General features: G+C 35.6%; 1 protein-coding gene across 2 annotated transcripts; it reads left to right on the plus strand.

The window, feature by feature from the left end:
* Positions 1–185: 185 nt before the first annotated feature.
* chka (choline kinase alpha) lies at positions 186–18,413 on the plus strand. 2 transcript variants are annotated; one of them, XM_067390378.1, is made up of 12 exons: positions 186–619; positions 2,099–2,207; positions 4,208–4,261; positions 8,735–8,848; positions 9,678–9,811; positions 10,498–10,602; positions 10,856–10,914; positions 11,005–11,092; positions 14,606–14,714; positions 14,815–14,921; positions 15,182–15,263; positions 16,535–18,413. In XM_067390378.1, exons 1-12 carry the CDS (start codon positions 384–386, stop codon positions 16,592–16,594), a joined length of 1,257 nt encoding a protein of 418 aa, XP_067246479.1. In that variant the 5' UTR covers positions 186–383; the 3' UTR covers positions 16,595–18,413. The 2 variants fall into 2 exon arrangements, with proteins under 2 accessions (XP_067246479.1, XP_067246480.1); XM_067390379.1 differs by lacking the exon at positions 4,208–4,261.
* Positions 18,414–20,609: the final 2,196 nt, after the last annotated feature.

Here is a 20,609-nt window from a genome sequence, read left to right on the forward strand (position 1 = left end):
CCTGTTTTACAGAATGACCCCCTTTTTAACGCATGAAAGCAGTAACAGTAATCGGCATTTCTCAGGCATTGTTTACTATTGTGGTGGCTCGAGCTTGGAATGAAGGGGACGTGACTTTGTTGTCCAATCAGAGAAAAGAATGGGTGTGGTCGGGTGACGTGAGGTCAAACCCCCTCGACTTCAACATACTGCGCACGAATAAACGCGTCTGACGCAGTGTGTTCTTCACCATCGTACGTAACGTTACATCAATATAGTGTCAGTTGGTCCCGTTAAATCTGCGTTTAAAACATCTGACAGTTGCACAGACAGTCTGAGATTTAATTTATTGTCTGCAGATTTTGATTATTTATACCAGTTTATACCAGCAACCAACATCAAAGATGAAGACTAAATTCATCAATGGCGTGTCTTCTTCGCCTTCTATGTCTCTGGTTTTGTTGGTAAATGAGAATGTCCTCGAAGTCCAGGCAGACAGTGGGGACGACTGCAAAGACATTATTCGACCGGATGAGCCCGACCACCAGACGAAGCTTAAGGCGTATCTGTGGTGTAAAGAATTCCTTCACGGAGCCTGGAAATCCATAGCTGAGGATGATTTCCAAATCTCTATCATCAGGTATTCTGCTTTGTGTGACTAGAAGTGAAACTGAGGCAGTCTGACTGTTGACTCGTGTCGCAAATGGCACCTTAACCCTCTTGTGCTTTTCGCGTGACAGTCAAAAATGACTGTTTTTTTCCATTGAAATGAATGTACTATATTTTAGTTCGATAATGGTTTTTTTATTTAATATTTTGTATTTTTAGGGGATTTTAGAGTAGTTATAATCCATTTTTTCACGTTTTGAGCATAGACCTGAAAATTAAATTTAGAAACTGTCATAAATCTTGAATGCTTTGGAGCACAGACTTAAGTCTGTGTCAGACTAGTCTTTTTAAAGAGGGCAGTGGCAGATTATTGCTGAAGGGAAAAAAGTAAAATAAATAAATTAAATTAAATAAAAAAAGTGAACTTTTGTTTTTTACGTTTATTGTTATGAAAAATGCACAAAAATACTATTTTCAAGTTTTATGTAAAAATATATATTTTCCAATATTTTACTATAAAACTGCGAGAAAATTAAAGCCACTGCAGTTGTGTTCCAAATTTGAGCTTGATATATAAAAAAATTAGCTTTTAGTAACATTTTGTTTAGATGAAATTCGTTTCTATGGAAGCTTGTTTCTGCCATGAAATAAAAAATTAAAAAGGTAATTACCACTTTAAATCTTATGATTCTGATTTTTTTTTCTCGCAATTGCGAATTTACATCTCGCAATTATGGCCTTTTTCTCAGAATTGCGTGATATAAACTTGCTATCCTGACTTTTTCTCTCACAATTGTGATATAAACTCGCAATTGTGAGTTATAAAGACAGAATTGCATGATATAAAGTCACAATTGCGAGTTATAGTCAGAATTGTGAGACATAAACTCGCGATCACAAGAAAATGTCAGAATTGCGAGATATAAACTTGCAATTCTGATTTTATAACACATTTTTTTTATCTCGCAATTCTAAGAAAAAAAAGTCTGAATTTGTGAGATAAAAATTCACAATTATCTTTTAAATTGTTTTTGTTTGTACCATTCCAATGAAGTAAAAAATTCTATATATATATATATTAAACAAAAAAATATATTTTTTTTTTTGGTCAAAAATGACTGAAGAGCACCAGAGGGTTAAAGTATTAGGAACTATGAGAGATGTTCACTCTAGATGGTTATTTAAGATGATTTTGTACTGCAAGTTTAGCTCCTTTTGGTCATGAGATAATAAATGATTGCTCAATACTACAGTAATATGCCCTAGTTTCCATGACCATGGCTGTGACTCAAAACCGACTGAGCTGCCTACGTACATAGAACGCATTTTCAAGCTTTACACGAATAATCTAAAAGAGTGTAAATGAAAATACAGAGACTGTTTGAAAAGGTTGGCACAACTTGGCAGCATTACTCTCTTGTGGTTTTGTCTAGTTGTAAATACTTTTTAATCCTGATTAATTGTGAGAATGCAGTTATTTTCTTTTCCAACATGTATATTTTGCTTCTAGGGGAGGTCTCAGCAACAAATTGTTCCTCTGCGCTTTGCCAGAGAAGCAACCAAGCCTGGGAGATGAACCAAGAAACGTGCTCCTTCGCCTATATGGACAAATTCTGCAGGTGTTTTGCTAGTTTTTACTTGGTGAAATGTTAAAGTGTGAATTAAGTGCCATATTGCATAGTCATCTAATAAGATGCCAAGTAGTATGTAGTAGAATACTTAATTTATATATGTTTTAGCATTAAAAAAAAATTATCCTCTTGAGAGCTTAGCAAAAGCCGTACCTGTGCCTTAAATATTTCAAACTCAAATGTACACATTATATATTCACTGTTAAGTCTTCTATGAATGTATAAGTCAAGTTTTTGTGTTGTTTTACAGTAGTAAAGTGGGAAGGATACATACATGCATACATACATATACATGTTTGCCAAATGTTGAACTTTTCTGTTAAGTCTGAAACTAAGTATTGTGTATATGGGATAGCTTGAATGGCAGTTTAAAAAGTTAAATTAAGCAGTTTATTAATTTGTGCGTTAAAATGAACAAAACATTCATTTGTGCTTGTTATTTTATAGAAGTAGTGTGAGATTTATACCTTTTATATACCTATATGCCTAATATTCATTAGGCAGATGGCAACCCCTCCCCCCCTTCTCCCCGGATCAGAAATCTCAATTAAGAATCGCTCCCCAAACAGATTTTTGTATTTGTGTGTGTACCCTCTAAATTTAAAGAGGCAGTTTTTATTGGGTGATGTACCACCATGGCTGTACTTGCGTGTCTTCTTTGCCGTAGGCTTGCCAAAGGAGCGTGCCTTGAGCACTCTTGTTTCCAGGTGATCCCAACATACCACACACGGTACAGTATGCGATCCCTGAAGCCACAGCATTGTCTTCAAGTTTATGCGCATCTCAATCTTTAAATCTTTGAGAACTACGCTCACGGCGTGCATTGCTCTATCTGAAGTATTTTTCTGCCTCTATCTGCTTATTTTCAATGCTTTATTTAGGTCCTGTTTTCATTAGAAAGGGAGTTTCAGCAGTGTATTTTAAGGGATTATGGTGGCATTAATAGTTCATGTCATTGCAATATCATTATAATAATAACATTGTTTGTAAAGGGTGTGTTTTATAAATAGTTGAAATGTGTTTGAAGTAATATTATATATTTAATAAAATATATTAGCTATATTATCTGACAGATTGATATATATTTTCTTAAATATAAACTACATGAATAGACTTGTTTTTAAGAAGTAATGGAATCATTTGGCTTTTGATTTTTGTAAGTAGCAATGAGTTGCTTTTAATCTCTCAGTAAATTATTTAGAGAAACAGCAGTGACGGTACTAATGATGTCATATCTGATGAGGTGTCCGTAGGTTCACAGTCCAATCCTTTGAAGTCAGGTGTTTAAAAATGGAAACCTCTGACAAAAGCATTAGTTGTAGCCATATTACAAATTCCAGAGTGTGTGGACTTTGCTACATAGTGATTCATAAATAAATCTCTCATTGGTCATGAGTTCAGTTTATTAAAGCATTTTATACGAGTTAATTTTCAAACTGTGTACTGATAACAACCTGTGTTGATCTTTAATTAACTAGACGTACTTTATTGCTGTCACTAGCATTCATGTTGCTCTTGTGAGATTTAGTGTTCATTACTATGGACACCGAACCCTTTAGATCGAGACTTTTTTATTCTAATGGAGAATAGCTTTGTGTACTAAATATTTGTTGGAACATGGTTTTGACGATTGCAGTTTTAACAGTTCAGTGTTTTTTTTTTTCGTTTTTCCCACCTGTGGTCATGAAAAAAGTCAAGCTTTTTGTCCAACAGGCCATATATTTCTAGCTATCAATCCTTTCTAACACTCTATTCTTTTTTTTTTTTTTTTTTTTGAGATCACAAAGTTAATGCATTTGTTTAATACACTTTCTTACTTGTGCTGCCAAAGACATGGATCTAATAGTTTGTAGTGTGTGACTGTTGCTGTTAAGGAAAATAGCTCTGTCATTTAATGTTAATACTCTCTGAAGATGTTCAAATTGATCTGTCACATAAAAAACACTTTGTGCTTATGGATAGTCTTTTGCTTTTTCTCTTATTGCTAGATGTCCTGTAATAAAGGGGATTCCAGACAATCAAACACAGAAAATCACTTTCAAGTAAGTAACATTAGCAAAGGTCTATTTTTTCTATTGTTTTTAAGTGAGCAGAACTTGACTTTATAGACTTGGGTGTCTATAAAAAGTGCCTTTTAGAGACACACATTGTCTTTATTACACCTCATCTGACATGTTTTTTATTGAGATTATATGGCCAGTGAGTGCCAAAAAGCATTATAGTGAAACTGCTGTTATGTTACCTCCCATCATCTTCAAAGGCCAAGGGACAAGCTATTTGGGTCATCAGATATGTTTTGTTTGGACCTGTCTCATATGATTTCAAACTTTTAGGTCAAATTCTTCCATGAGCCTATTATAGTTGTATTCTTGTATTTTAGTGGATTGTCTTCATGGAAAGATTGGTCACTTGTGACCTTTCTTAAAGGGAAAGTTCACCCAAAAATGAAAAGTCTGTCATCATTTACTCACGCTCAAGTTGTTCCAAACCTGTATGAGATTCTTTCTTCTGCTGAACACAGAAGAAGATATTTTAAAGAATGTATGTAACCAAAGAGTTGATGGACTTAGTATGGTCAATGGGGCCCATAAACTGTTTGGTTACCCATATTCTTCAAAATATCATCTTTTGTGTTCAACAGAAGAAAGAAATTCATACATATTTGGAACAAACTGAAGGAGAGTAAATGATAAAAAGAACATTGTATTAATCAGTATTTTTGTTTTGTTTTACAGTAAAAATTTAAAAGCATGCTTAAAAAAACATACATTTATTTGAGATGCAAAATTGTGTTAGATATTAAGACTAGTTCTCAGTGAATATATCACACAAATGAGTTTATTTTTCTTACCCAAAAGCATAAATTTAATTTGTTTTTATTTATGGTTAAAACATACAAACAAAAAAATGGCCAGTTCAGTGGAGTAGTAAAAATAAACCAAATGTATATAGATTTTATAATTTAATTACAGAAGTTTTAGTATTTAATTTTAATTCTCTATTAATATCTTATGCACATTCGCATCTCAATACTTAAAATACTTAAATATTGTTACCCAAAAAGAGAAAATCTTTTTTTTGCCATGCATAGGTCATATTCATAGTTATAAAGAGAGACGTCCCAGAACTGATAACCTAGAAAGGCTGAAACGCATCCTCTGACACAATTTAAATGTTCCGAGTTGCATTATTTGTCTGAGAGTCACATAGCAATGGATCCTATTACAAGCTTATCCCAGCATTAACCTCACTGTCGCACTTCAGCATCAGCTGGCTGTCCTGTCTGGCCTCTGCAAACTTTGCATCAATCTATTTTGCATTTTGTGTGCATTTCTCTTGGTGCATCCACAGACTAACACAGGTGGGTGTCAGTAATGCTGAGATGGACTTCCCCTAACTGGACATTCATAACACACCTGCATGTAGATACTGTCCTTGTGTCGCTGTGAACTGATCTGCTTCAGTAATCCAGTGATTATGCCTTGTGAATTAACAGGCACTGGAAAAACCCAAGCAGCTGCTGCTCAGCAGTCACATGGCCATTGCTTAGTCAGATAACAGGGTAGGGAGGGAGAGAGAGACTGTGCGAAACCTGAAAAATGCTAGCTTTGCAGGCAGTAAGGTAGGAAGGAAAGGCATGAATCTAAAGTAACCAATTTTTGAAGGCAGCAGCATAGATGCTCCCAATTTTCGATGCGTCTGCATTAATCGATAAAACGATTAATGATGGTAAAACGCTCTCCATCCACACTAGCATTTTCAGGCGTTTTCTAAAAATGTCTGAATCCACTTGAAGGACTGAATGAAAACGAGTGAGTAATTTCAGACACTGAGTGCGCTGGAAGGGCTGCCGCTTTGCATAGTTTGTGCTTGCTGTAACTGTTTAACAATCATTTGAATCTTAGCAAACTGGCAGCTTCAGTAGTAATGAAAAGATTTAATTCGAACTCTCTCATGGAAACTATCATGTATAAACCTTAATTAAACAATTTAATAATCAATTAAAATAAAATTTATACCCGTATAACGTTGTACCCACATTGGACCAGCAGTTTGGAAAATGGATGGATGGATGGATGGATAATTCATCTGAGGTGGGAATTCATTCGGCACGAGCCTCACAGTGCATTATGGGTATTCTCTAACTGTTGAGTGTACATCAGTTGTACACTCATTATTGCGGTGCATTATGGGATTGAATGAGATATGGGATATTGATAATGTCCACTATGGTTCTGAACACCACTACAAATGGCTTTCCCCTTAAATGGTGGCCTATTTAAGGGTATAGGGGCGATTTCAGCCTTTCATTAGCTTGATCGGGTGTGTTTGATTAAGGTTGGAAGGAGCTATAGGCACAACAGTAGCGCTTCAGGGACATATTTGAGCCATGAATCACATCACATTCTTCTAGGAAACCTGTGCAAAACCTGTTTCTGTAAGTGACATTTTCATAGAAGTTGACTTTGACTGACTGGGCAGCAGACCAAAACTAGAACAAATTTGGAGTCATTGTTGCATAGTTGCAATGTATGTGAAATATGATTAGAATTAGAAAACTCTTTGATTCCTCCCAATCAATCCTGCTTCCAAGCCAAGCCAAGGATGATGTATCCAAAGCTATCCTATGAGGAAGTTTAGTTTCCTTCCTGGTTTTTCCATTAGAATTGTCCTCCAATGGGAAGGCCATAGTATCCTGTTTAATTTCTGAGAGAACCGGATGTTTTTTTTTAAACTGCAGATCAGTTGATATTCCCTCAGCAGGTTTGTTGCGCAATTGTGTGCCATTCCTGTGTAATGTCGAACACTGAGATGAAATGAGTGCAGTGCTTTTACATGACCTCATTAAATTGTGCTAGATAAAAGACTCGAGACTAATGCATTATTTGACTTAGCAGGTTAAAATCTTAATTGAGTTTAGCATTTGAAGATTTTAAATGTTAAATTTTAAATGTTTGGCTATTTTGATTATTAGGTATTTACCATTTGCTTAATGCTCTCTTCAAGTGCACCTGTGAAACTCGTTCAAGATGGAAACATAACATGGAAGTATACTGTAAACAATAAACCCAAATAACTGCATTTGAATTTGAAATGATGAAAAATATACATTTTTACTACTTGTTCAACACAGTTTGCTACAGTCTTTCTTTCCACTCTCTATATAGATTATACAGCTATTATATGATATTGTCTATTTTATAGATCATTGTTTCCATCATATTTCAAATCGGCATGGCCTTCGCAACTTCACAACTCGTGCATCATCTAAAATTCCGAGTTTCCCACTTGTAAAAATGACATTGACGTGCTCAGAATGTGTAATTATGATATTTATGTTAGTTTGCCAGTGTTGATAGAGCAGGACTGTGATCTTAAAGTAGTCAAATTAAAAGTCATCATTTATTTACACTTGTGTTGCTCCAAACCTGACTTCCTTTCTTACAGGGAATACAAAAAGATAAAATTTGATTAATGTAATTGATTCATTGAAAAGATCTGACTCAAAAAAAGACAGACTCAAAAAAGTATTTTCAATGAATCAACTGATCCAGTTTATGAATCGCACTAATCCGGTTCTCACTGTGGATAACTGCAGGGAAGTCTTTAAGTGAATAACAGCTTAAATTTTGGTCTGTTCCCAACAGTTATTGTGTGGCTTTTTTTGTCATTTTGGAGATCGACAGTCCAGTTCTTGTTCATTTGTTTATGCTGAAAAGAGTTTCTTTTGTTTTGGCTTTTTGCCTTTATGTTTATCATATTGGTTCCTGTTTGAGGTCAAAACGTCTGCATTATGTTGTCATGAGACAAATACATCTTTGGTCACAAGAATCCCCATACATTTGAATCATTCATATTTGCACTTTCAAATGTTCACTCCACCAGATGTTTAGATGACTTCCTAAGGGATTAGTTCAAAGTACAGCTCTCAGTGACTGTAGTAAATATATAATCTCTTCACAAACTATTTTTAGAAGAACTTTAATAGGAAAGAAAGCATAAAAGCAGAAGTATAAAATGTTTAAAAATCGAAATACCTTACACAAGTACTTTCCCCACATAGGAAGGCAGCTCTTTCGGTTCTGTGTATTAACACTTGGCACAGCCTTGTCCAAAAAAACAAGCTTAATGTCAGTGCTAGTTAAGCAGCCACAATTAATGACTGGGATGTTTGGCAAGTTCTGCCTCGCTCAGCACAATTGCCTCTCTTGTTTTTTCTCATTTAACTCACTTTGCTCCAGCACCGCCATTGAATTTGCTTCTGCCAATCACGGCTGTTACAAAATGACTGGCTTGTAGACAGAACTGATTTCAGTGCAGAATTCCTTGCCCTTTATAGCATCACCGTTTTAAATTAAGTTATTTTACCTTAAGCTGAACTCTTCTTTCAGGGATTGAAGATCCAATCAAACTAAACTAAGCAAATTTTCAAAGGCTGTTTTTTTGGCAAATCTTGGAGGTTGATTCAATTAGTTGAGTGTCCAAATTGTATCTTTGTGTTTTTGTGTTTGCAGGGAGCTGATGCCATGGTACTGGAGAGTGTGATGTTTGCTATCCTGGCTGAGAGGGAGCTTGGGCCAAAGCTTTATGGCATCTTTCCACAGGGGAGACTGGAACAGTTTCTCCCAGTGAGTCTTAAAGTTTGCTCTTGTGATAAGCGAGCAGACAATTCGGATGTGAAACACAGCTCACGACATTTTTTGACACTAATGGTTATGAATCCCCTTCTTGCAAATTGCATTGTAAGAGAAACCACATGATATTCTAGGCTAATGTCCCTGTGTCACATTTTCCATTGCTTTGAAAGATGTTCCAGGCTTTTAAATATACAGAAACTTAAAGGTGCAGTATGTAATATTGACAGCCAGGGTACTGCAATCCAAATTCAAAATATTGGAGAGAGTTGTTTGCCCCACCACCTCCTCCTTAGACTCGATGCTCACGCGGGTTGCCAGTTTGAGGACACGCAACAGGAACGAGCGCAGTTGACAATGGAAGGCGACAAGCTTTTTAGATGGATGCCAGTGGCTTTTTAGGTCTGGTAGAATCTGTGATCTCTGACTCAGTTAGTTTGTTGGCTTCCATGTCTGTAGTATGCTATGTTTTCCACCGACAAGCCCAGAGAGTCAAAATACCATTGGGTAAACTGGCAGTGGACGGGATCACACAGATCAAAACAAAAACAGACATTCCGACTCAGAACGCACATTTTAAAGTAGAATAACTGGCTGTGGAATTGTTTTTTTGAAAACAACAATGTAAACTTGGCATGTTTCCTAAATATCTGCAAACATGTTATGGTATTTTTATGCTTTACTACATTAAGAAAAAGAAAAATTACATACAGCACCTTTAAGGCTGAAGTGCAACTTCTTGTGATTTACCTTTTTAGTTATGTATTTGTTTCTGTTTCAGTCAGCAAAATGCAAACTGACAGCACAATATGTTTGTCTGCAGAGTCGAAAACTGTCCACAGAGGAGCTGAGTGTCCCTGGTATATGTGCTGAGATTGCTGAAAAGATCGCCAGGTTTCATGGAATGAGAATGCCCTTCAACAAGGAGCCAAAGTGGCTGTTTGGCACAATGGAAAAGTGCGTGATAATAAAAACTATGAAGTCCGTCCAGTTTGTGTTCATTTTTACAAATGTTCATGGAGGGTGGAGAACTACATCTCAACAGCCAAAAATATAATTTATGTTAACCCAGTTCCCTGGAAGTAAATTGTAAAAAAAATAATGAAACCAAGAAAAAAGTGAACTTCCATTTTCTGGAAAACCCCATAGTCTTTTGCATTTATCATCTAGTCAAGTCATAAACAGTTGCATATATTATACACATATATATATATATATATATATATATATATATATACACACACACACAATACAGATCGTTTCAAAGCAACTTCCCATTAATAAACAGGAAAATAACAGTGTTAATGTTGTAAAAATTAGAATATAATTATTCAGCTCAATTCAGTTCAATAACTGTCAAAGTGGCAAAGTTCATCAGTTATGAGTTCAATTCAGCTATAAGCACAGCAGCTCTACAGAAGGCAATAAAGTGTCATTATCAAGCTCAATTCAGTCTTCAATTAAATTTTTTCTCAACTGATGGTGTCAGTGCTGTTAAATCAATAATATTACTGAATAGTAATTGTTTTTTAAACCCCAATCATCTCATATTACTATATAGTCTGTTTTTGCCTTCAAATATATTGAGTATTTTTGTTGATGGCCACCACTGCAGTCTTTTTGTACTTGCATTAACTTCACAGATACATGGATCAAGTGCTCCAGCTCACCTTCACCAGGGAACACCATCTGCGTAATTTCTCTCGCCTTATGAGCTACAACTTGCCTCAAGAGATGGACAGTCTCAAGTAAGATCTTTATTTAGACTATTCAGTAAATCTGTGATTTCACTTCTATTTCAATGGAATTATCTTTTTATCATACATTTGTAGCCTGGTTTCATTGACCTGCTTTATCAGAACCCCTGGAAACTGTTCACACTTTAACAGATTTGAGAGTGACTGATAGCAAGATAATGTATTGACAAGTAAGAGGTGTTTGTTGGCTGTTCATTATTGACGTCTTTTGTATGCTTACTTAAACGGCTGTTTGTGTACACAGGTGTCTACTAGAATCTACTACTTCTCCTGTTGTTTTCTGCCACAATGACTTGCAGGAAGGTTAGACAGGTTTATTGCATTATTGTTTCTAAAAATGGTCCACTCAATGTTTAATCAAAAGTTTTAAGAGTACTGGCTTGTTTTAAACAGGAAACATCTTGCTCCTAAGTGGCCGTGAGAACACAGACAGAAAGAGGCTCATGCTGATCGACTTTGAGTACAGCAGCTACAACTACAGGTCTGTCATGTTTATAATTGCTTTAATTCCACACATGATTCCTCACATGCTTCATCAGATGTAACACATGCAGCTAAATTCCAATGTGTTTTTGTAACAACCAGATGTTTGATGGGAATTAAGTTTTGATCTTTTACCTTCCACATCTTTGGAGCTGAATTAAAGAACTGGCTGTTTTTCTTTGTTATTCAAGACCATTCAGTTGTTTCTGATAAGTATAGGGTGCCCCATTTCTGAGAAAGGACTTCTAGACGTTGAAGACTCTGGAAAAACACTGTTGCTAGGGTACTTGCATTCTTGCACGTGCTCAGACACGGGCCTCTCTGAGGCAATCCTTGGGCAAGCGAGCTCTAAACTGTAACACATTCATTTGGGAGCCTAGTTTTATTCGAAAAGGGTCCTGTATTGCCAAGATCACTGTTCTACAGGTGGATGCCTTGGGTCAAGGCATGTTTTGTTTGTTTTCCCATTCTGCCATCCAGTGTGTTCCTCTACAGCGTGAGTCATGGTTTGGTCCATTGATGGTGTTTGTCCAGCAAAGCAGTAGGAAATTAAGCCTGGCTTCACAGCCACAGAAATGTGTGCTTTGTTTGGTTTCCACAGCAGCTGTGAGCCTCTTCACAAAGAGCTACACAGTGTTTCTTACAAATTATTCTCCTTCAGTTTGTGTAATGTCAAATTAAGAGTCACGTTTTTTTGTTTTATTTTTGTGGCTTTGCTCAAATCTGGTAGAAACCTAGTTAGCCGGATCATAATATGATTTCAAACATGACAACTCTCAGAAAAGTTTTAGCATGTTAATGGATTTGATGATGTGGATGCGTTGACGGGGGTAGTAGACGCCGTTCGTACTGAAGTCTAGACCTTACAAAAATCTGTGCAACAACTTTTAATATATTTCTGTAATGGCAACTCTTGAGATATTGGCATGGTAATGGATATGGCAGTGTTAATTTATTTGGTCCTGCCGGAATAGATCTGCTACACTGCTGCTGCTGCAGAGCAAGTACCGAGACTTGCTACTGCCAATACATTCACTAGGGGTGTAACGGTTCACAAAATTCACGGTTCGGTTCGATACGATACACTGGTGTCACGGTTCGGTTCGGTACGTTTTATCACAACTGTGCAGTGTTTTCAGCCACATAACGTTCTTTAACGTTCATTCTTTTAAGATTTCAGATATTTATATACGCATAAGCACCATTAAAACAATATATTTAGAGTTTATAAAATGCACACTGATGTCAGACATCAGTGAAAGGAGCAATAACAATCCATTCATATACAATTTGCCGATATTTATTAATATCAGACACACATAATGGGCCTAAGTAACTATAAAGTTTACTCTATTATTCTTCCAGTTCACCAGCCACTTACTTGCATATATTTCGGGAGAAAATGATGAATTCACCTGCTGTAAATCCGACTGACAGAACTCTGTGAACTGCAGCGCAAACTAAGATGGCGGCGCCTATCTCGCGTTATAGATCAAGATAAAGATCATTTATAAAGGCTTTTAAACGACAAAACACACTCACTTACACATATTTGAGGATCGGAATATCAGATAATTGATAACATGGTAAGCAAGTTTGTGAATATTTTAAATAAACAAGGAAAAACAAAATAATAGCGATCCATCTGTCATACAGTGTTATTGTTGCTGCGCTCAGCGCTAGTGACACGCAAGACGCATCGCTATGGAAACATTAAAGGCAAACGTTCTAAAATAATGGTTGCATTAAAAAAAAAAAAACTCACTCTGGGGGGAGAGTTAGAATATTTTAAACTCACGCTCGAAAGAGATAAAACAAAAACAGCTCCTTATAAAAAAATGAAAATGTTATATAGCTTACATGGAATCCAAAGTGCACCCAAACACCAGACCTGTTGGTTATTTGGACGATCTTCTATTTCTGGTCTGTTAAACCTTTACAGTCTATGTGTTAAACACATTAGCCATTTTGCAAAGAGCCTTCAGCGCATACTGAGTGAGCGAGCGCCTGACTGAGTAGCCACATGTAACGTTAAATCAGACGCTCCAGACGCGTTCGGTTTGAACGCAGGATAACATAAACGTATAAGTTGGTGGGTTTTTTTCTTCGGGGGTGTCAGGGGCGTTGCCTGTTACGTCGTTTGGGTTATTGGGCTACCTTGTTGAATGCATAACATTATATTTCACAAACTTTTTTATTTTCCAAATGTAATTAATTAGTCCAAAGAACCGTTCGGTACATAATGCGTACCGCGTACCAAACCGAAAGCCTCGTACCGAACGGTTCGATACGAATACGCGTATCGTTACACCCCTAACATTCACAGACATTGCTGTGAGCATGTAAGACATGCTGCTGCACAAGTAACATACATGAATTATCCCCCGTAGCAGATCTATACAGGTGGAGCTGGGGAAGGTGGAGGGTTTCTGAAAGCACGCTGCAGACTGCTAACAGCAACACTACCGGTATTTGTTTGAATGATGAGCTGCAGCTCACTAGCCACTGATGCAACAGCAACCAATCAGCTGTGCTACGTAGATAATGATGTGATCGCTACCGAATGAGTTAAAGTCCTATCAGCCTGCTCCATCTAGAATTTCATGCCAGAACTAGGTCATTTGACAAACTAGATCTGCTACACATGCTGCTACTGCAGAGCAGGTACGGACTTGCTACTGCTAATAGATACACAGACACGCTGCTGTGAGCGTGTAAGATATGCTGCTGCTGCTGCTGCTGCATGAATAGACATACATAAATCCTGTAGCAAAAAAACCCTGGGGGAGCTGGAGGGATTTAAAAGAACTCTAACTGCACTGCAGGACCAGCTTACAGCGAACACTGATCTGGACCTTTTAAATGTTGAGCAAGCAATCTCACTGGCTCCAGAATCAGCAGAGGCCAATCAGCTTGTGCCATGTAGTACATGACTGTATTGCTTGCAGATTGCATGTGAAGGACCAATCGGTCTACACCATCTAGAGCCTCATGATATTTATTATCATCTTGCCAAACAGCAATAGGAAAATATTAACGTTATAACAGGTAACCTTGCACTTCAGTTGCGCAATATTTTAGACTAAGTGTTTTAAAACTAAGGTCTAGGGACCACCAGGGGGCCACAAGGATGTGCTAAGGGGACTGTGAAAAAGATTTGTATTTCTGGGCGGTCAAATTTAAAGTGTTATCTTGTCAATTAAATATAGTTAACACTATTTTTGGGGAAGTTGTTGGATCAGCATGCCAGTGTTTGGCATTTGTAGTCAGTAATAAATTGAACATTCTTCTAGTGGGATTAGCCTTACACTTTGCTTGATGCCCTTCAGAACCGATTTATTCATTAAAGCTGAACAGTTATGATATTCTTATGAATGTGAGAAACTACCAAACAAAACCTCCTCCACCGTTACTGGTGATCTCTGAATGATCAAGACTTGAGCATTATGCATTATTATTACAGTAACAAATGTTGTTGATGGGGTAATGATCTCCTCTCTTTCTCCCACAGAGGATTTGACATTGGAAATTTCTTCTGTGAGTGGACTTATGACTACACCTATGACAAGTTTCCATTTTTCACAGCCAACACCAAAAATTACCCCACCAAAGCACAGCAGGTTTGTAAAATTACTTAGTTAGGTAGTTTTTTTTCTCTTCTTAAATCTATAAAACTATGAACCATGAAAACAGCTTAACATTTCATTTTGTTTTTCTCAGATACATTTCTTCCGGTGTTATCTGTTGGAATCTAATGGTGGATTTGAAAACTTGAGTGAGGAAGACCAGCTGAAACTCACAGAAGATATGCTAGTGGAGGTTAACAGGTGATATACCTACCTCATATGTGCAGTTTTACACACATTTTGCCATCAAATTGTAATTTTATAGATAATTATGCAACATTCTTGAGCTTGAAATGAGGCCCATATAATCAAAAGGGGAAGAAAGTAATGAGGCTATCCCTCAGAGGCCTCTTACTATACTACAATGAATATTGTAAAAAGAGGTTAGGACCAAGTCCAGCAGTGATTCAACAAACGTTCTTTCCATCTGTACTCTGTGAACTCAATGCTCTCTCATTTAGGTTTGCTCTGGCCTCCCACTTCTTCTGGGGATTGTGGTCCATTATCCAGGCCAAAATATCTACTATTGAATTTGGGTACATGGTGAGTTATTGTAGGAAAGCTGTCAAGTCTTTGTGTGTGCATGTGTTGAGTTATTGCTAATCATGAACCAAGAAGTATATTCCATTATACACAGTGCAGCTCTTAGGTAAGCCAGGAATTTTATCACTGAAGATCAGATAAAGATACGGTCATTGCAATGTTTGTGGTGACTGACAACCTTAGGACAGTGAACAAATACTTGTGAGGTCAGGTTAGCATGACTGTAAACGTGTTGGGTGTGTGTCACAGTAGTTTTTATATAAAATGTTGTATAATATGTGTATTTTTTTTTTTAAACAACAACAAATTTAAAAGAATACTTTACAGTCTTAAATAGCAATCATGGAAAAATACTAAAATCAATTAAAAATTGGTTTAAGTTCAAGATACTTCTCGTAAAACAAAAGGACACTAAGATAGTCCAAATAATGCAGCTATATCTTGTAGAATTGATCTGTTATTACCACGGAAGAGGATTAGGGCCAAGCAATAATAAAAAAATAAAACCATCTCGAGATTAAAGTTGTTAAATTACGAGAAAAAACTTGTTAAATTGAGAAAAAAGTCGAGATAAAATGTTGAGAATAAACTTGTTAAATTACGAGAAAAAAAGTTAAATTTCGAGAAAAAGGTTGAGATAAAATGTTGAGAATAAACTCATTAAATTACGAGAAAAAACTCGTTAAATTTCGAGAAAAAAGTCAAGATAAAATGTTGGGAATAAACTCGTTAAATTACGGGAAAAAAGTCGAGATAAAATGTTAAGAATAAACTCGTTAAATTATGAGAAAAAAGTCAACGAATTTGTTCTCATAATTTGACGACTTCTTTCTCGTAATTTAACGACTTTTTTCTCGTAATTTAATGACTTTATTCTCAACATTTTATCTTGATGTTTTTCTCAAAATTTAACAACTTTTTCCCTCATAATTTAACGAATTTGTTCTCATTATCTAATGACTTTTTTCTCGTAATTTAAAGAGTTTTTTCTCGTAATTTAACGAGTTTATTCTCAACATTTTCGTTTTTGTTTTTTTTCTCGAAATTTAACGAGTTTATTCTCAACATTTTATTTAGTTTTTTTTTCTCAAAATTTAACGATTTTTTTCTCTAAATTTAACAACTTTAATCTCGAGATGGTTTTATTTTTTTATTATTGCTTGGCCCTAATCCTCTTCCATATATTACTACATATCATTTAAATGTTAAAAACTGCTAATAGTTTGCTTTGTTGATCCAGAATAAAAAATTTTTCTTATTTTCTTACACAGGAATATGCCATGGCCAGGTTTGATGCATACTTTGAGCTGAAAAGGAAGCTCAGGGTTTAAAGGGAAAATGCATAAATTCCCAAACAGACAGAGGGAAGAGGGAACAACCGCTCATATGGTGTTAGGAAAAGAGCGGAGCATATTTTGGATGTGTTTGAAAGAGAATGCTCTGAGTGATTCAGCCATGCTGCATAGACCAAAATCAATGCAACATACATATTTAAAAAACAAAAAAACAAAAAGGCTCTGTGCGTTGAGTATTCCATATGCTGCTTCTCAATGTTTACAATTGTAAGCTTCTCACATTTAACACACCAGATTGAGCTTCTAGACAGTTGGAAAGAAAGATAGAAGACACTAACAAGGTCACATGATGGGAAAAAAAAAAAAAAAGATTGTAGGTCAGAGTGGAAAATACTTTATGCAGCTGCAATTTGAAGTCTAAGAATGGTGTGGTGGAAGTTCTTCATACTAACTTAAACCTTGTGGTATTTCTTATCACCTAGTCATTTGCTGTAATGTTATCTATACAACCGGTGATAGAAGATGTGCTGTGAAAGAGTAAGGTTCAAAAACTGGACCTGTTACCAGAAAATGGTACAACAGACCAAATTATGTTGACACTGTTGTTCTGATGATTCAGTATTGTGTTTCCAAGTTCTCGGTTTCCATTTTTTGGTGTCCTTTTTACTGGATGATTTACCTCTTTTCTACTTGAACTTCTAGTAGATTGTCTTATTTCATTTCTATTTCTAGTAGATCCGCATGATGTGAAGTGAAATACCTGTGGGACCGTACCATCTGTGTACTCCTTAGGAGGAGATTGTAGAAATGAAATATCTGTCTTAATGGTGGAAAACTTTATAATGATCTCATTCACCTCATATTAGAGGTGTCTGTGTATTTTATAAGAAAAAGTGCCCAATATGAGATTACTCCTGCTTGTATCTGATTTGATATTAATGGTTAACTGTGGGATATGAATATTAAACGTAACATCTATCCAATCTTTTCCTAGAAAACACAAAACATTTTTTTAATAACAGTTGCTTTAATTATAGTTTTGCATTAAAACAGAAGTGAAAGTTTATTCTTGTAAAATTATTTTATGCTATGAAATAGTTTTGCAACTTAACAATATTAATGCATTTAATGTTTTTCACTTTACTCTGTATAAACCTAAAATTGCGGGGTTTTACATGTTTGAAATGTAGGTATAGTAATACACTTTTATTAAGACAGCATGTTTTTTTTTCCGTTTTCTTTTGTTTTTTTTTTTGCTAACAGTCATGTCAAAGGCACTTTCTGAAGCAGTTTTGTGAAGAAGTTTTAGTACTTGCAAATGTAACTTTTCTATTATTTTTCTGCAATGGAAGATGTATTTTTCTTAATAAGAAAGTGTTCTCTGTCCTTACTGAAATAATGTCAGTGGACCTCTTGACCATTTTTTACTGTACTATGCTGGTGATCAGTTGATTTGTTTCCACATATCTTGAACCATATAAAATAAAAAAAGTTAATATTTATTTACATTATATATAACTTGTCTCTATGAATCAATACCAATTTTTGAAACATCAGTAACCATAAAGGAAAAAGTGGAAGTATAGTGTTGAATGTAAAAATAAAAAAAAATAATTAAATATGATTCCTTTGTATTTTAAAATCCGGTGTTTAGACCAGCTTTACTAACTTATCCATCTGTTAATATCAATATCAAGGCTGTAATGCTTGTTCTCTCTAAATATATATTAAAAATGAGGAATAGAAAAAGAAAAACTTCTGCTTACAAAAGCGGAAAGATGTGAAACCATTCAACAGAATGTAATGTACTAATTCATGCTTTGCATATTACTGTGAATAAAGAGTTGAAAATGTATTTTATTGTCTTATGTTCTTTTCTTTCCTCATCCCTGCCCCTAATGTTACAAAGATGAATTAAACTGGAATGAAATTATGTGATGGCAGTGTTTCTTGTTCCAAATCTGTCAAATTCACTGATGTTTTTTTTTTTTTTTAGTTTTTTTCCCCCTGGGAAAATAATTTATTCATGCCTTAAAATCACTTGAATGTAACTCTACACCTATGCCTAATTTCAGATCCATTATAAATATGCAAATTTGTCCCTGCCTCCACTCAATCACACCAGCTTGGACTAAATGTTACACAATGCCAAATGGAATTTTTTCCCTCGTGTCTTTAGCTTTTCCTCTTGAATCAAATCACAGGACGTCACAGGACAATTTCAAATGAATATGAAGATAATTTGCATCTCAAAACCTTATTAATCTGAAGCATTTATCTTATGGCCCTTTTCATTTTTATAATTTATTTCTATATGTGTTGCCTCCGAACCTTATGCTTGCAGTTTAACACACAAATGTTTGCTTTATTATTCATAAAACAACAATAAATGTCTTTATAGACATTTTATATTATAGTAAAAAAGACAAAATTGTCTCCATTTTAAATGGACAGTATTTAGTGTTACAGTATTAAATGGTAACTCCATTAGTAGTAATATAATAACTGAATAAAATAGCAGGCCTATCATAAATTGTAAAATAATATAGTGAATAAAATACAATCATATAATAATACAAGTTGTATAATAATATCATAATAATAATAATAGGCAGAGAAGGTCTCTTGGAAATGCAGAGAACAGTCTACTGACAGGCTTTCTTCAGCTTTCCTTGAGGTTTGTGTTGTCCTGGTTCCACTGGCTAAACTAGGGTAAAAATATAAATGAGCCACGATTAGATGACAGCCAATCAAATCACCTGCTCTTCGGAGATGAGTCAGTTTAGGTCTATCTGTACTTCTGACAGCCTGAGCTGTCCTGTCAAAGTCCTCTGGCTTCATTGCACGGAAGACTCACTTGCGATTTTGATCAGTTAATGATATTTAAATATATAACTATAATATAATCTCAGATTTCATAAAAATCATGTAAACTTTATTTTATTATTATTTTATTAAGTCTCAGTTTTCATGGATAACTACAGGTGCTGGTCATATAATTAGAATATTGTGAAAAAGTTCATTTTTTTATTGTAAATTATTTTTAAAAATGAAAGTTTCATATATTCTAGATTCTCTACATGTAAAGTAAAACATTTCAAAAGTTTTTTTTTTTTTTTTTTTTTAATTTTGATGATTAGAGCGTACAGCTCATGAAATTCCAAAATCCAGTATCTCAAAATATTAGAATATTTCCTAAGATCAATCAAAAAATGGATTTTCAAAACAGAAAAGTTCAAGTTCTTTAAAGTATGTTCATTTGTACACTCAATACTTGGTTGGCAGCACATATTACAGCAAATGACTTACTCCTAGCACAAATTACAGCATCAGTGAAGTGTGGTATGGAAGTGATCAGCCTGTGGCACTGCTGAGGCACTATTGAGCCTTCAGATCATCTGTATATTGTTGGATCGACTGTTTCCCATCTTTCTCTTGAAAATATCCCATAGATCCAGGGGTCAGGCATGTTGGCTGGCCAATAAAGCACAGTAATATCATGGTCAGCAAACCACTTAGAAGTGGTTTTTGCACTGTAGGCAGGTGCTAAAGTAAAGGAAAAGGAAATCAGCATCTACATAAAGCTTGTCAGCAGATGGAAGCATAAAGTGCTCCAAAATCTCCTGGAAGATGGCTGCATTGACTTTACACTTGATAAAACACAATGGACCAACACCAGCAGACGTCACGGCCCCCCAAATCATTACTAACTTCAGAAACGTCCCACTAGACTTCAAGCAGCTTGGAATCTGTGCCTCTCCAGTCTTCCTTCAGATTCTGGGACCATGATTTCAACATGAAATGCAAAATTTACTTTTATCTGAAAAGAGGACTTTCGACCACTGTTCACTGTCCAGTTATTTTTCTCCTTAGCCCAGGTAAGATGCTTCTGACGTTGTTCCTGTTTCAGAAGTGGCTTGGTAGTCCTTTTCCTGAAGATGTCTGAGTGTGGTGACTCTTGATGCGCTGACTCCGGCTTCATTCTACTCATTGTGAAGCTCTCCCAAGTGTTTGAATCGGCTTTACTTGACAGTATTCTCAAGCTTGTGGT

Source organism: Chanodichthys erythropterus, chromosome 7 (genome assembly GCF_024489055.1).
Source record: "Chanodichthys erythropterus isolate Z2021 chromosome 7, ASM2448905v1, whole genome shotgun sequence".
NCBI lineage: Eukaryota > Metazoa > Chordata > Actinopteri > Cypriniformes > Xenocyprididae > Chanodichthys > Chanodichthys erythropterus.

What these genes read in the sequence shown, in the direction of transcription:
- chka (XM_067390378.1), top strand. Translation starts at nt 384, where the DNA reads ATGAAGACTAAATTCATCAATGGCGTGTCTTCTTCGCCTTCTATGTCT. An exon ending in GACTGGAACAGTTTCTCCCA is followed by an intron (nt 8,849 to 9,677) that starts GTGAGTCTTAAA and finishes GTTTGTCTGCAG; the next exon opens with AGTCGAAAACTGTCCACAGA. An exon ending in TACAGCAGCTACAACTACAG is followed by an intron (nt 11,093 to 14,605) that starts GTCTGTCATGTT and finishes TTTCTCCCACAG; the next exon opens with AGGATTTGACATTGGAAATT.